Genomic DNA, 13901 nt, shown 5'->3' on the forward strand with positions numbered 1-13901 from the left:
GAAAGATAATAGACCGGTATCAATTGAAAGTGATTAAAAAAATATGAATCAAATATTTGATTGACCAAAGTGTGAGGTCACAATGCTAAATATTAAAAAAAAATATATGAATCAAATATTTGATTGATCAAAGTAAAAGTGTAAAGTTACGAGATAAGAGATTCATTTGAAAAAAATATGTGAGAAGATAAGTTACCAAAATGAATCAAATGTGGAATGAGAGTGTTATATTTTTTAATTTAATATATTATTCGTGATTTATTAAGAATTTTAAATATTGAATACATATCAATATTTCTGTACGAATCACACGTGAATCTTCCTAGTAACTTTACGACATAAAGTACCATCTAACAATTTGGATGTATTTGTGTTTTAAATTAAATATTTTTTTGAGATATACGCGTTTAAAATTGAAGAATACGGTTTGGATATCTTAAAAATGGTAATGTGTGAAAATATATTGAAAAATTGAAAAAAAAAATAAATAGATAATTGTTATTTTGTTTGTTAAATATGGTAAATTAATTAAAATTGAAATTTATTTGTAAATTTTTGATAATTCAAACATATAAGAACAGTTTAAAGTTCGAATCAATTTCATAAAAATAGTCTAAGTTCGATTCTCAAATACAACCCTTTAAACTAGTGACGAAAAAGAGGCGGGACGGCAAGGAGCATGGCGGCTGGGAGGATTGGAGGATCGGGCTTGGTATTATCTCGACCGGTGACCTTCGTCACCGGCAATCCCAAGAAGCTCGAAGAAGTTAAAGCCATCTTGGGGCAATCTATCCCTTTTCAATCGATCAAACTCGACTGTACACTGTCTAATATTTCTCCATCTCTTAATAATTTAATGATCATTTTCATTCTCCTGATTCTCCTTCCTTACAGTGCCGGAACTGCAAGGTGAACCCGATGACATTTCTAGAGAAAAAGCTCGATTAGCTGCCAAGCAGGTTCTCCTCCTCCACCTCTCTTGTTGTACTGTATTTGTCCACTGACTGACTAAATCGACAAAAACAAAATGTTTCATTTTTTTCTTCAACTGAAAGGTGGACGGCCCTGTTCTTGTGGAGGACACATGCCTATGTTTCAATGCCCTTAAGGGTCTACCAGGTACTTGTCGATGGTTTATTTCATTTCAGTTTTTTTTTTTTTTTTTAATTTCGTGTTGCTGGTGTGTTAATCTGTGTTTTGCTTCCAATTTGCAGGGCCTTACATGTAAGTGCTTCTTTCTGGTGTCACATTTTCATTTATGACAAAAAAACCTCTGGTAGACCTTCTTGTTATCTGATCTTATTGATTGCGTATAGTTTCTTGGTTTTCACTTCTGATTCTTGTTTATGAGTAATACAATGATACAGTTGGAAGTTTAATAAAGTAGTATCTCATCATTTGGACTGGAAACCTATTGTTTTTCATCTTTTTGAATTGGTCATGCTTCCTATGGCATAGTGTAGCAAACATTAGGGTTTGCTAGGGTTTCAAGGAGGAGATGAGGAACCAAGAGATAAGTTATTTATTGCATAATCATAATTGGAATTCAAGGTTCTACTTAAATACTAGTGTAAATCCTACGACACTCCACTTCATTTCGTAACAGACAGCTGGTCAAATTGTCTATACAGCTTCTAACATAACGCTTAGGGGCTGATCTGGAAACTTTCTTGTGAATATGATGATGAAATGTGAGAAAATAATGATAATCATTCTCCATCAGTCAAGTGCTAATTTGTGACAATCACCCAAAACTTAGCAAGGCATAGTTTTCTATATGGACCTAGTTTAGTTAAATCTATTATATTATAACCAATGATATTTTCTTCTAAACTGCATGAAATCAAGTTGTTCACCATAAAAGACCTGAAAATTATCATATTTTCATATTCATGTAGACCTATCATGGGCACTGTTCCCTGTAGTTTGGTTCCATGTAAGTAGGACAATTGCTTTGTTGCTTCATACTTTGACAGGTTGGCTGAGCGAGAGTAGATGACTTAGCCCTGTGGCTTTCAGATTGTAGATTGTGTTTGTTTGCCTATGCAAGACGAATAGGAGCGCACTAAAGATGTTTGTAGGGTATAGAAGCACAGTAACATAGGACTGTATGGTCACCATGGGTCAAACTAAGTCCATTGTGTCTAGGTATTGGTAAGGGTTTGCCAGATCATGCTATGTTGATTGCTGATGTCCCTTATTGGATGTTACTTATGATGCCTACAATTGTTACCTATTATGAAAAGAAAAATATCTTGAAGTTTTGGATGTTGAAAAAAGTCCTAGTCTCTTAGTCTTAGGACTTACACTGACCAGAAAAATAACTGCTATTATGAAATCACTGTTATAAGTGGAGCTTATTAACCTCTTCTATCTGTATGGTTCTTATGTTCTATATTGCTATGATTTGAGTTAGGTAGCAATTGTCTCGAAGTGAATTCCCTAGTCAACTATATCAATAGAATATATATACACTTTATTTGTATGGCAATTGAGTAATGGCGAGAAAGAGCAATAAAAACTGTATGATATTGTGAACTAGCTAGTTATACATTGGATTATAAACTTTGATAATGAATTTTCTGAGATACTTATTTAATTATGCGACAAGTCCTCTAAGAAAGAAGCTAGCGAGGAAGACATTAAGTGAGTTTGGAGATTACGCCTAGTATGGTGGTTGGAAATGATATTAATTCAATAGAACTTCTTGCAATTTCATTATGTAAGTTCATATCCTGACAGGTCACTAATCTTAAGCATTGTGCATACTTTTTCTTTTAAAAATTAAAATTTGTTAAATTAATTGCCGTGAATTGTGACATGTCGAGAAAGCGACTTCTTTCAAGAATAGTAAGTTATCTCTTGCAAGATGTTTAGCTGGGTTTTTTTTTTTCTACATTGTTTTTCTTCAATTGTGATGGAAAACTGAGGTTTATATGATGCAGAAAATGGTTTTTGGAGAAGACTGGTCATGAAGGTAATGCTTTTTTAGCTTTATTTGGGTTTATCCTTTAGAATTACAAGATTTTTCACATTTATCCTTCATTTCAGCTTATTAGTATGTTTGATGCACTCACTCTAGGTCTAAACAATTTGCTAATGGCATATGAGGATAAATCAGCCTATGCTATGTGTATATTTTCCCTTGCTCTTGGGCCTGCATCTGAGCCTTTAACTTTTGTTGGAAAGACTTTGGTAAGCTTTAGCTTTGCTGTTTTGGCCCCTCTTCTTAAAAGAAAGAAATGGATAAGATCGATAAATTTCAGTTAGTTAGGTTGACTACAAGTATAACTGGTGCTTCTGAAATTGCAGGGAAAGATTGTTCCTGCAAGGGGACCCAATGATTTTGGATGGGATCCAATTTTTCAACCTGATGGTTATGAGCTAACGTGAGACTTTTGAATTCTGGTATTTGGTTATCTCAAAATCGAATGAATGATAACATTGTTTCTTTGTTTTTTATTATTCCAAATAGTTATGCGGAAATGCCAAAAGAGGAGAAGAACAAGATATCTCACAGATCAAGAGCTCTTGCATTGTTCAGATCCCACATTGTTGAGGCTGGGTATAGATTTGAGATAAACCCATCTCCTCCTAACTGAAACACGAGCTTTCTTGCTTGCTTTTAATGTGTAGTTCATTTTCACTTCTCTGCCAGAGGCAGAAAAGGTAGTCAAAAACAGATATTTTGGTAAATTTTACTCTGTTTAACTGATCAATCAACATAGACATTATTATTGTTGATTTTCTTAAGACTATGATTTTGTTACACCTCTCATACTATGCAATGCACAAATTTGATGTTTTTTTGCATGATAGTTGGATGTTTTGGATTAGGTATAGACAAGATATATTATTATTATTATTATTATAAAATGGGCCACTAAAAAGATTAGCAAATCTGTGACAGATACTTTTAGCAATCTTAATGTTTATCTTTCACTTAGAAAAGAAGAGGGGGGTATATATTCTAAATAATTGTATCTTCATCAGTTTTTGTAAAAAAGTTGTAGAGAAGGTGGAGGTAAAGATTACTACCACAATGCTTTATTAGCTGGAATGAGCATCACAAATTAAAGAAAGATTTCTAGGAGAGAGACATCAAATAATTGCATATCTTATTAGGTGGGAGTTGTATAATTAGTTGACTATTTCCCTTGAGAATTTTCTTAACCAACCAAATAGCTGGAAAGGTTTGCTCAAAAAGATGGATGGCAAGTTAAAGATTCATTTGTTGCTGCTTCATAGTTGAAATTTCATTAAAACGATATTCAACCTGTAAAGCCAAATGGGCAAACAATGGCAATAAATTGACAAACAAGGACAACGATGATTGATGCCTAGACCTTGAATGAATATTGGAATGATACTCAATTCTATCCTTAAGTCTATACCAAGTTGTGATATGAGACGAGATCTCGCATTTTCAATGAGTCTTTCCTCTCTCATCTTGAACCTTCCGTGTTACGGACTCTTGAAGTATCCAATGTGGTAGTTTATTTTCGCGGGATTCAAGAGGATATTAGGGACTCTTGAAGTATCCAATGTGGTAGTTTATTTTCACTGGATTCAAGAGGTGTTTTCTTGTGACATTTTGTTCCTATCATATTTGATTTTTTTTTATAAACGTGGCTTTTTTCAAGTAAGACATTTAGAAGCTAAACCAACATTGCAAGTAAAGCATTTAGGAAGTTGGACCAACATTAGTTAAAAAACTTGTATATATTAATGATAGAGATTAATCCCATGGTTATTATTGATAAACAATGTTACAATATATACTAGTCAAAAGACTCTTAATAAGGTAAACCACTAATCTAGGAATCTAAACAAGGTAACCCACTAATCTAGGAATCTAAACAAGGTAACAAGATATATACAATATACTAATACACCCCCGCAGTCGAAACGGGAGATTCTCGGATGCTGAGACTGTCTCTGAAATCTTCAAATAGTATGCGCGGAAGTCCTTTGGTGAATATGTCAGCGATTTGAAAACGAGAAGGCATATGAAGAATGCGAACTTTACCTCTATCTACTTTTTCCCTTACAAAGTGTATGTCCATTTCGATGTGTTTGGTACGTTGATGTTGGACCGGATTTTGGGAGAGATAAATCGCACTTATGTTGTCGCAGTAGACCAGTGTGGCTTTGTCCAATGAGATACGAAGTTCTAACAATAAATTGCGAAGCCAACAGGATTCGGAGACAACATTGGCAACTCCTCTATATTCAGCTTCAGCACTAGAACGAGAAAGTGTGGATTGCCGTTTTGACGACCAAGATAGAAGATTATCGCCTAGGAAGACGCAATAGCCAGATGTAGAGCGACGGGTATCTGGACATCCTCCCCAGTCTGCATCAGTATATGAAACGAGTGTAGACAGTGAGGATTTGTAAAGATGAAGGCCATAGTGCTTTGTACCCTGTAAGTATCGAATGATTCTGTGTAAGGCAGCCAAGTGAGCCTCTTTCGGATCATGCATGTGGAGGCAAATTTGCTGGACTGCATATGAAATATCAGGACGTGTGAAAGTAAGATACTGTAGTGCTCCGGCTAAACTTCTGTAATGAGTGGGGTCAGAGACTGGTGGACTAGTTGATTTTCCAAGTTTGCCATTTGTATCGACCGGCGTTTGTGTTGATTTGCAAGTAGACATTCCAGCACGATCAATAATTTCTTCAGCATATTTCTTCTGACTAAGACAAAGTCCATCCTTAGTATACGATACAGCAACTCCCAAGAAATAGCTTAATTTACCTAAATCCTTCATAGCAAATTCTGCGCCTAAGCTTTTCATGAGAGTCTGACGTAACTGATCAGACGAAGCCGTAATGATAATGTCATCAACATACAAGAGTAGATAGGCAATTTCGGACCCATGTTGATAGATAAAAAGCGAATGATCAGTCGTGCTGTGTGTAAAACCGATTGTAGAGACAAAATCTGCAAACCTTTGATACCAAGCACGAGGAGCTTGTTTTAAGCCGTATAAAGATTTGCGCAATAAACAAACATGGTCGGGAAAGATTTTGTCTCTAAAACCGAAAGGCTGATGCATGTAAACTGTTTCGTTGAGATTACCATGTAAAAATGCATTCTTGACGTCCATTTGGTGAATGGACCAAGACTTCGATAAAGCAATGCTCAGAACAGTTCGTATGGTGGCTGGTTTGACAACAGGACTAAAGGTTTCTTCACAATTGATTCCAATCTGCTGAGACCTGCCATCACCAACAAGACGGGCTTTATGCCTCTCAAAGGAGCCGTCAGAGTTAGTTTTATGCTTAAAAATCCACATGCATCGTATAATATCAACACCCTGAGGACGCGGAACCAAGTCCCAAGTCTTATTACTAATTAAAGCGTTAAACTCATCGTCCATGGCGGCTTTCCAATTCGGGTCTGATAAAGCTAACTTTGGGTTTTTGGGAATAGGCGATGGAGATGTGAGTGTGTTTAGATTGAAAATGCGTTTTGGACAGACAATCCCATCCATTGCGCGGGTTCGTATTGTCCGTGTTGGATTGATGATGGTTGGTGAATGATTTGGACGGTTTGGTCTTGTGGACGGGCTGGTCGTGTTTGGGTTTGGGCCTGGTGAAGTGGTGATGGGTGATGGTGGGTTTGGTGGAGTGTGTTGAGTTGATAATGGGCTCGGTAATGGAGTGTTGTTTGGTGGGGAAATGGACTCGGTGATGGGCGGGGTTTGGATGTGTATTGGGATGGTTATTGGTTCGGATTGAGATGGGTGAGTTGAGTTTGGGTTTTGGACAAGAGAAAAGGGAAATTTTGTTTCGTCAAAAATGACGTGACGAGAGATGATAAATCTTTTTGAGGCTGGGTCGTAGCATTTGTAGCCGCGATGATTAGAGGGGTATCCTAAAAAGACACAAGGGGTAGAGCGTTTATGAAGTTTGTGAATAGTGGTTGGAGGAAGAAGAGGATAGCAAAGACAACCGAAAATTTTTAGGTGAGAGTAAGAAGGAGTTCGGTTATATAGAAGTTGAGTGGGTGAGAAATTTCGAATTTGTTTATTTGGAAGAATATTTAGGAGATAAGTGGTCATTTCGAGGGCGTGATGCCAAAAATTTAACGGGAGAGAAGCATGAGTAAGCAATGTTCGAATCATGTTATTTATGGTGCGTATTTTTCTTTCTGCTTTACCATTTTGAGGAGAAGTATAGGGGCAAGAGAGGCGAAATTGTAGACCATTTTTGTCACAAAATGTACGAAATTGACTGTTGTTATATTCAGTTCCGTTGTCACATTGGATTGTTTTAATGGGCTTTTGAAATTGTGTTTGAATTTGATTTTGAAGTGTAGAGAAGACGGAGAATACTTGGGATTTGTTTCCAATTGGAAAAGTCCAAAGGAAATTTGTGTAATCATCAAGAAACAGAATATAGTATTTATGTCCATTTGTACTTAGCACAGGCGACGTCCACAAATCACTATGAATAATATCGAATGGGGAAGTAGTATAAGAGACAGAATTGGTAAATGGTAACTTAACTTGTTTACCAAAGATGCAAGACTCACAGAGTTTAGACCCTAAAACGGGCTTACAAGAAATAGAATTTGATTTATTGAGAGAATGCAAAATATCGACACCGGGGTGTCCTAATCTATTATGCCATAAATTTGACGAAATTGCAGTAAACGAAGAATTAGTTGGGGGTTTTTGGCTTTGGCTCGACAGAGAGAGTGGGTAGAGATCCCCCGAGCTATTGTTCCTCATGATAACCTTCCCCGTCTGGAAATCCTTTACAGAAAAACCAAGTGAGTCAAATTCTACAGAGACGTTGTTATCACGAGTAAACCGACGAATTGATATAAGATTTTTAATGAGTTTGGGAGCATGTAGAACATTGTTCAGAAGTAAGGGTGGTAAGGGTGGTTTTAAGTTAGTTTTACCAATACCGCGAATCGGGATTTCCTGTCCACTCCCAACAATGATATTTTTAACACAATTTAAATTAGAATAAGGCGAGAGACTACCTGAGTTGGGTGTCATGTGTGAAGTTGCTCCCGAATCCATGTACCAAGTATCGTCAGGCGGAGTAAGGGATAAAGTGTGCATCGCCTGATTGATATCGGTTGCAACGTAACTTTGGGGCTGCTGCTGGCTCGTCTCAGCCATGTAGGCCTGCTGTGGCCGAGAACCGAGTACGCCTGCTCCTGCTGTCCGAGTGTGTTGCTGCTGATAGCCAGAACCGCGCCAGGAGGCGCCTTGTTGCTGTTGACCAGATGCGTGCCAGGGGGCGCTTTGCTGCTGCGGCCAGATCTGTTGTGTCGGGTAGGGACAAGGGGGTGCTGTCCAGCCCGCAGGCGCCCACTGTGCCCATTGCTGTTGGCCAGGAGGTGCCCAGAATTGCTGCTGCTGGTGTTATGTGCGGCTGGTGTTGCGACCGCGTCCTCTGCCGCGCTGGCTGCGTCCTCGGCCCTGGCCGGCCTGTTCCTGCGCGCTAGAGGTGCCCTGCTGCTGCTGCTGGCCGGTAGCACGGGCTGATTGGCTAGAGTTGTTTCCGCGGCCTTGGCTACGATCGTCCGAGGCAATAAAAGAGGTGTTTGTGTGGACGAATTCATCCTTCCTTGTTTCAACAAGGAGCAAATCAGATCTAGCATCGTAGAAAGATGGGAGAGGCTTCTTTTGACCTATTATGGTGGCGATTGTTTCGTAGTTTTCATTCAAACCCCCAAGTAGACGCAACACCAGTCAATTTTCAGAAACGGGGCAATCAACATTAGCAAGTTGATCCGCAATCATCTTCAATTCAGTGCAATAAGCACTCATGTTTGGGAAATCATTGAGACGAATTTGAGAAAACCTATTTTCAAGATACATAGCGCGAGAACCTGTGTTATCTTGAAATATATTCGCTAAACGTTCCCAAGCCTGAGCAGCCGTCATACCAGGTTTTTGGATCGTGTTTAGTAGATCCTTGGATATTGTTCCAAATATCCATTGCTTGACAAGGGCGTCAAGGCGTTTCCACAGAAGAGAGTCGGTCTCGGAAGATGTTGAAGGTGTTTCGGAGGCGTTGGGAGTTTTTGGTTTGAGATGTTCGTAAACATTGTGAATCAAGCAGTGGTTTTCGAGAAGGTCTGCCCAAGAGAGATATTCCTCGCTACCCATCTCTAGGGTGATAGGAATTATGGAGCGGAGATTGTTAACAGAGAAAGCAGAGTGGTATTGAGAAACAGACATGGTGGTGGGCGTCTGACTTTGATTGGAGGAGGAGTCTGAATTAGTAGGTGGGACAGACATTAGAAGTTTGTGCGTGAGGCAGCAAGGTGGGAGGAAGAGAAAAAAAAATTCGATTGATGATCTTGAGAGGATCTTTACTCTGATACCATGATAGAGATTAATCCCATGGTTATTATTGATAAACAATGTTACAATATATACTAGTCAAAAGACTCTTAATAAGGTAAACCACTAATCTAGGAATCTAAACAAGGTAACCCACTAATCTAGGAATCTAAACAAGGTAACAAGATATATACAATATACTAATAATTAACGAATGACTATAAACAAACTACCCCACTAATCATCTGAGGTTGAATTACAGCTGTTGCAACTTGCATGTGAAATTAGAATCCTATCCTAGATTTTCTTCTGATTTAAATATATCATAATGTATTTGAATACCAATTAGATTTCCCAGATTAGGGGAAATTTAGACTTTATAGAGAGAACCCAATTAATCTATTAAACTATGAAAATAATAATACAAGATAAAGACAGGTCTCAGGTAACTGAAAAGACTATGCATGATGAGTTCAACATTCACACTCTGTTGTAGCAGTGTATCAACAAGTACAAACAAACAAACACAACTACAAAAGCAAAGAACAAACAAAAACAAAGGAAAATCACTTCACTCCTATATATCTAAGGCAACTTCTAGGAACATGATCAAGATCGATGCTATTCTCTATGGGTGTAACACTTTATAAAAGAAACAAAGAAAATGGTAAGAAATCGAACAACGCTTGTGCGCCAGCTCCTCATTAGAACTGAAACTGGCGGAGGTTGCGCGACCAAAGAAACCAAACCAGACCAGACCGATGAGGTCTCTGGTGTAAGAAGAGTGTGATGAATTATGACCGAAGACTTGACATTCGTGTAATAAATAGAACACGACCTGTCTTCGTCATGAGAAAAGGAAAACGTACACTAAAGATGGATGATTTGGGTATGGAACCTCTAACCTGCCTACTATATATATATATAAAGACCTAATTAAGATGATGATGATGACTCTAAATGTATAAGAAGAAGTTGTGTGGGTCAATGGGTGCTAACACTGACGGCCAGTGCGACAACCAAGAGGACCTGCACTGGCTGTAATGACACCAACCATGGAAGAAGACTTAGCCCCCAAGCTCGAAGCTTTCGAGTAGCTGGCTGCTGCTCCTGCCCCAGACGGAGTGAAATATGCCCCATTTAGCAACATATCTCCTTCCGATCTCCAATTCCAATCCTTCCATTCTTCTCCACCTGCTCCACCTGTATCCACCCTCTTTGTCACCTGTACGAGTACATAGTCAACCACAACCACATAAGAACATCATCATCGATCCCTAAAATAATTTCTCTATATACAAAGAAATAGCTAGACCTCCTTTGCAAAAGGGTTAGAAGGGGCTAGATATCTGTTCCCTTGGCTGTTTATAGTAGGTTCAGCACTTCCACCAATTGCATACATCTCCCAATGTGTATAGTCATTGTTCACCACATGGAAATATCCATGCCTACACCTCGGCATTCTCTGTATCAGCCCTTCTCCAAAATGGTTATACGCTATCGTCACTTGCATCACCTTGTCTTTCGTATACCCATCACTATGACCCAACAACATCACCTCATTGTGGTGGGCGAAGTGGTTGTTAGATATCGTTATCGCTGTCGAACCCATCACAGCGTCAACTAACCCATCAGCACAGCTAGACAGTGAATTATGATCTATCCATACATGGCTTGATCCAAATATAGATATGGCATCCCCATCCGCCATAGTTCTCCACCCGAAATGACTCGGCGAGCTTCTCACCATAGCATTTCCAGTTGGCTTGCAATCGTGAATATGGAGTCCATGAATTATTACATTCGTAATGTATTGAATCGTGATGCAACCTCCGTTAGCGATATGAACATTCACTCCTCGAGCGTCAATGGTTTTGAAACTGTTCATGATGAGTTCCTGTTTGAGAGTAATCACCATGTCTCGCTTGAAGATAATCCAAAGGGGCTGGTCCTGGATGACTGCATAACGGAGGGTACCCGGACGTGGGTTCACTGGATCATCGTCATTCGGGTCTGTTACAACGTAAAACTGTCCATCACGGCCTCCAATTGCATTTCGCCCAAACCCAATGCCACAGTCAGCTAGGCGCTTTCGATTGCGGTTCCAGTCTGGGTCGCACCGCCAGCAGTCATCAACTGGGTTACCCGTTCCACATGAGAAGTAACCCAATTTCCTCCTCCTCTCAGTGCTGTTTCGGATTGCCCTGTTCAATCAATAAATTACTACCTATCATATTCTTCCCCCAAATAAAATAATTAAATGGGTCTGTATTCCTGGGATGTTAAGTGAAGTGAAATGAAATGATCCCTATTTGAAAATGATTAGTTTTCAATGAAAGGGAATTTCCGGTTGGATAAATTTAAAAAATAAAAACAGTACTCATGCTTTTTCCAGAAGAGGACATGTACCTTTCCAAAGGAAAATCAGATAAGAATTGGGTAGTTAACATTGTCAGATCAATTAAAATTGTCCTTTTTTCAAAGGAAGGCCGGTCTGGTCATGGTAAAGCATGTTTCTAGCATAGAAGATTGAAAAAAAAAAAAAGGACCCATTTCCTTATAAACCCACAAGAATACGACATAAGGGTGAAAAGACCATGTTAGTAATTAATTAATTATACATTGCTTATTAACTAATCAGATGATGAACTGTATCTGGTTCTTTACACATGCAATTAACCTTTACAGATGTAAATACACCCTCAATATGAGTAAAATTAATGAAAATCGACATTTCTCTTTAACCCCACCATCACCCTGTTTAAGGGTACTTTTGGTAATTTAGTTTTTATACCAAAAAGTGGAAGAAAACCAATTAGGTCACACTAGATGCCTACGACCAGTCACGTTCCCCACTGCAAATAGCCATGTGTAGATGAATGGCTCATTCAATAGACACAGAGATATTATTCTTATTGAGACTAAAAATGGTAATTTTTTCAGCAGACAACCCATGGGGCAAATGAACGATTTTAATAATTTTGATTTTTATCTTCTCACTCACATGCCTCATTAATTCCTCAGTCACCTTTTGCTTTAATTTGTAAAATAATATTCTCGCTAAGCTTTTCTTTTATATTTTGGTCCCACAAGTTTGTGTTTTATAATCACTAATTGAAATCTTGAAGTTTACTTTAAATGCTAATTGTGTCATATGAATAATAATAATAATAATAAAAAGAGTGAGAGAGAAGGGACTGACATCTTAACCATGGCTACAACCTCTTCTGGGTCCTCCATCGTATGTTCATTTAATGTTTCAGTCACGTTCAACCTATAACAAAATTCATCACAATCAAACTAGTAATATAATAAACAATAATACTGATTTTGGAATTTATTAAGCTAATTTTAAGGGGGAGGGGGAAATGATTTGAAAAAGTTTGGAGGCCCGCCTATGAACACAATTTGTTTTTAACTTTTGATTGGAGGGGTATTACAGTAATTTCACCTAGTAGAGGCAACAGAATCAAGTAGGTACGAATACAGTTAGAACCGTCAAAAAAGAAGTGCAGGGAAAGCGATGATCCAACTGAAAACTAATGAATGAATCCCTAGAGAGAGAATCTTCGTCGGTGGGGGTTAAGAAATTAAACAGCCATTGTACGGATCTCAAAATTCACACTATTCAGAACCTTCGTCTGTCGTTCTTCCTCCTCTAGCTAGGTTAATTCAGGAAATTTTACAAGTATAATGCGAAGGAATCGATCAAACAGAAGTAACGATGATCTAGATCTGACGGTTTTAGCGATCTTAATTATACTACTACTAAAAATCAAATGCATGATGTATAGACAAGCTTAAGGAGAAGTAATGGTACTTACTGTGATTCTGCCATGGTTGAGTTAGTAGAGCTCTGCAACTGCTCTGTTTCTTCAGCTCTGTAGAACCGAAAGAGATGTAGTTAGATCTTAATCAATGACTATAAAATTGAGTGATACTGGACGAAATTCTCTCGTTCATTAAACAATATACTGGAAAACAGAAACAACACAACTCCGAGCTGATTCAAATGCCGGAGTTAATTATATCAACGATAGGAACGTTTCAGGAGACAAGATCGAAAGGATGATGAAGAAGAAGAAGAAGAATAGAGAAACTAACCTTAGAACATTGGTATGTATGTGTACTCTTGCTATGGCTCCAATGAACAGGACAAGGAGCACCAATGAACAGATGGAAATCCACTTCTTAGAGACCAACATTGCAGAACTCTCACTACGTGTCTGTGTGTGTATGGAAGACAGAGAGAAAGAGAGATATAGAGAGAGAGTGAATGAAATCAATGGGAGCTGCTTTATAAAGAAAAGAAGAAGAAGAAGATGAAGATGTTCAGAAAGGCTGCTGCAAAATAACTGTGGATATAAACGTTAACTAACGTCCGTTAACCACCAAAAGTTTGACCGTGGTTAGTTTGTATTTTAAAGGGAAATTTAACCAAATGACCCTAAAAATGTCTTTAAATGGATTGGGAGTCTCTTTAAAACATTCTGACGAAATTACCCTCTTCGTCGCATAGCGCGAAGGGCCGATCTCTCGCAATGGAACTACATTCTGGTCGGTCTATAATTGTATTACATCAAT

At 38.3% G+C, this 13901-nt stretch overlaps 2 protein-coding genes across 2 annotated transcripts; one reads left to right on the forward strand and one right to left on the reverse strand.

Moving 5' to 3' along the window:
* The first annotated feature begins 643 nt into the window (after positions 1-643).
* LOC124919472 (inosine triphosphate pyrophosphatase) lies at positions 644-3811 on the forward strand. Its single transcript, XM_047459713.1, has 8 exons — positions 644-818; positions 895-959; positions 1056-1119; positions 1215-1224; positions 2946-2977; positions 3083-3195; positions 3313-3389; positions 3476-3811. The coding sequence occupies exons 1-8, from the start codon at positions 680-682 to the stop codon at positions 3600-3602; spliced, it is 627 nt and encodes a 208-aa protein (XP_047315669.1). The 5' UTR covers positions 644-679; the 3' UTR covers positions 3603-3811.
* Positions 3812-9763: 5952 nt separating this feature from the next.
* Positions 9764-13583, reverse strand: LOC124919471 (probable pectate lyase 8). Its single transcript, XM_047459712.1, has 5 exons — positions 13422-13583; positions 13142-13198; positions 12520-12591; positions 10633-11521; positions 9764-10542 (listed from the first exon to the last, which is right to left on the reverse strand). Exons 1-5 carry the CDS (start codon positions 13520-13522, stop codon positions 10312-10314), a joined length of 1350 nt encoding a protein of 449 aa, XP_047315668.1. The 5' UTR covers positions 13523-13583; the 3' UTR covers positions 9764-10311.
* Between the last annotated feature and the right edge of the window lie 318 nt (positions 13584-13901).

Source organism: Impatiens glandulifera, chromosome 1 (genome assembly GCF_907164915.1).
Source record: "Impatiens glandulifera chromosome 1, dImpGla2.1, whole genome shotgun sequence".
NCBI lineage: Eukaryota > Viridiplantae > Streptophyta > Magnoliopsida > Ericales > Balsaminaceae > Impatiens > Impatiens glandulifera.

Bases quoted from the DNA above. Each gene is read 5' to 3' on its own strand.
- LOC124919472 (XM_047459713.1), top strand. From the start codon at position 680: ATGGCGGCTGGGAGGATTGGAGGATCGGGCTTGGTATTATCTCGACCG. The intron at 2,978-3,082 runs GTAATGCTTTTT...CACTCACTCTAG, and splicing joins GGAGAAGACTGGTCATGAAG to GTCTAAACAATTTGCTAATG. The intron at 3,390-3,475 runs GTGAGACTTTTG...TATTCCAAATAG, and splicing joins CCTGATGGTTATGAGCTAAC to TTATGCGGAAATGCCAAAAG.
- LOC124919471 (XM_047459712.1), bottom strand. From the start codon at position 13,522: ATGTTGGTCTCTAAGAAGTGGATTTCCATCTGTTCATTGGTGCTCCTT. The intron at 13,199-13,421 runs GTTAGTTTCTCT...TCGGTTCTACAG, and splicing joins ATACATACCAATGTTCTAAG to AGCTGAAGAAACAGAGCAGT. The intron at 11,522-12,519 runs GTCAGTCCCTTC...TTGATTGAACAG, and splicing joins GTTGTAGCCATGGTTAAGAT to GGCAATCCGAAACAGCACTG.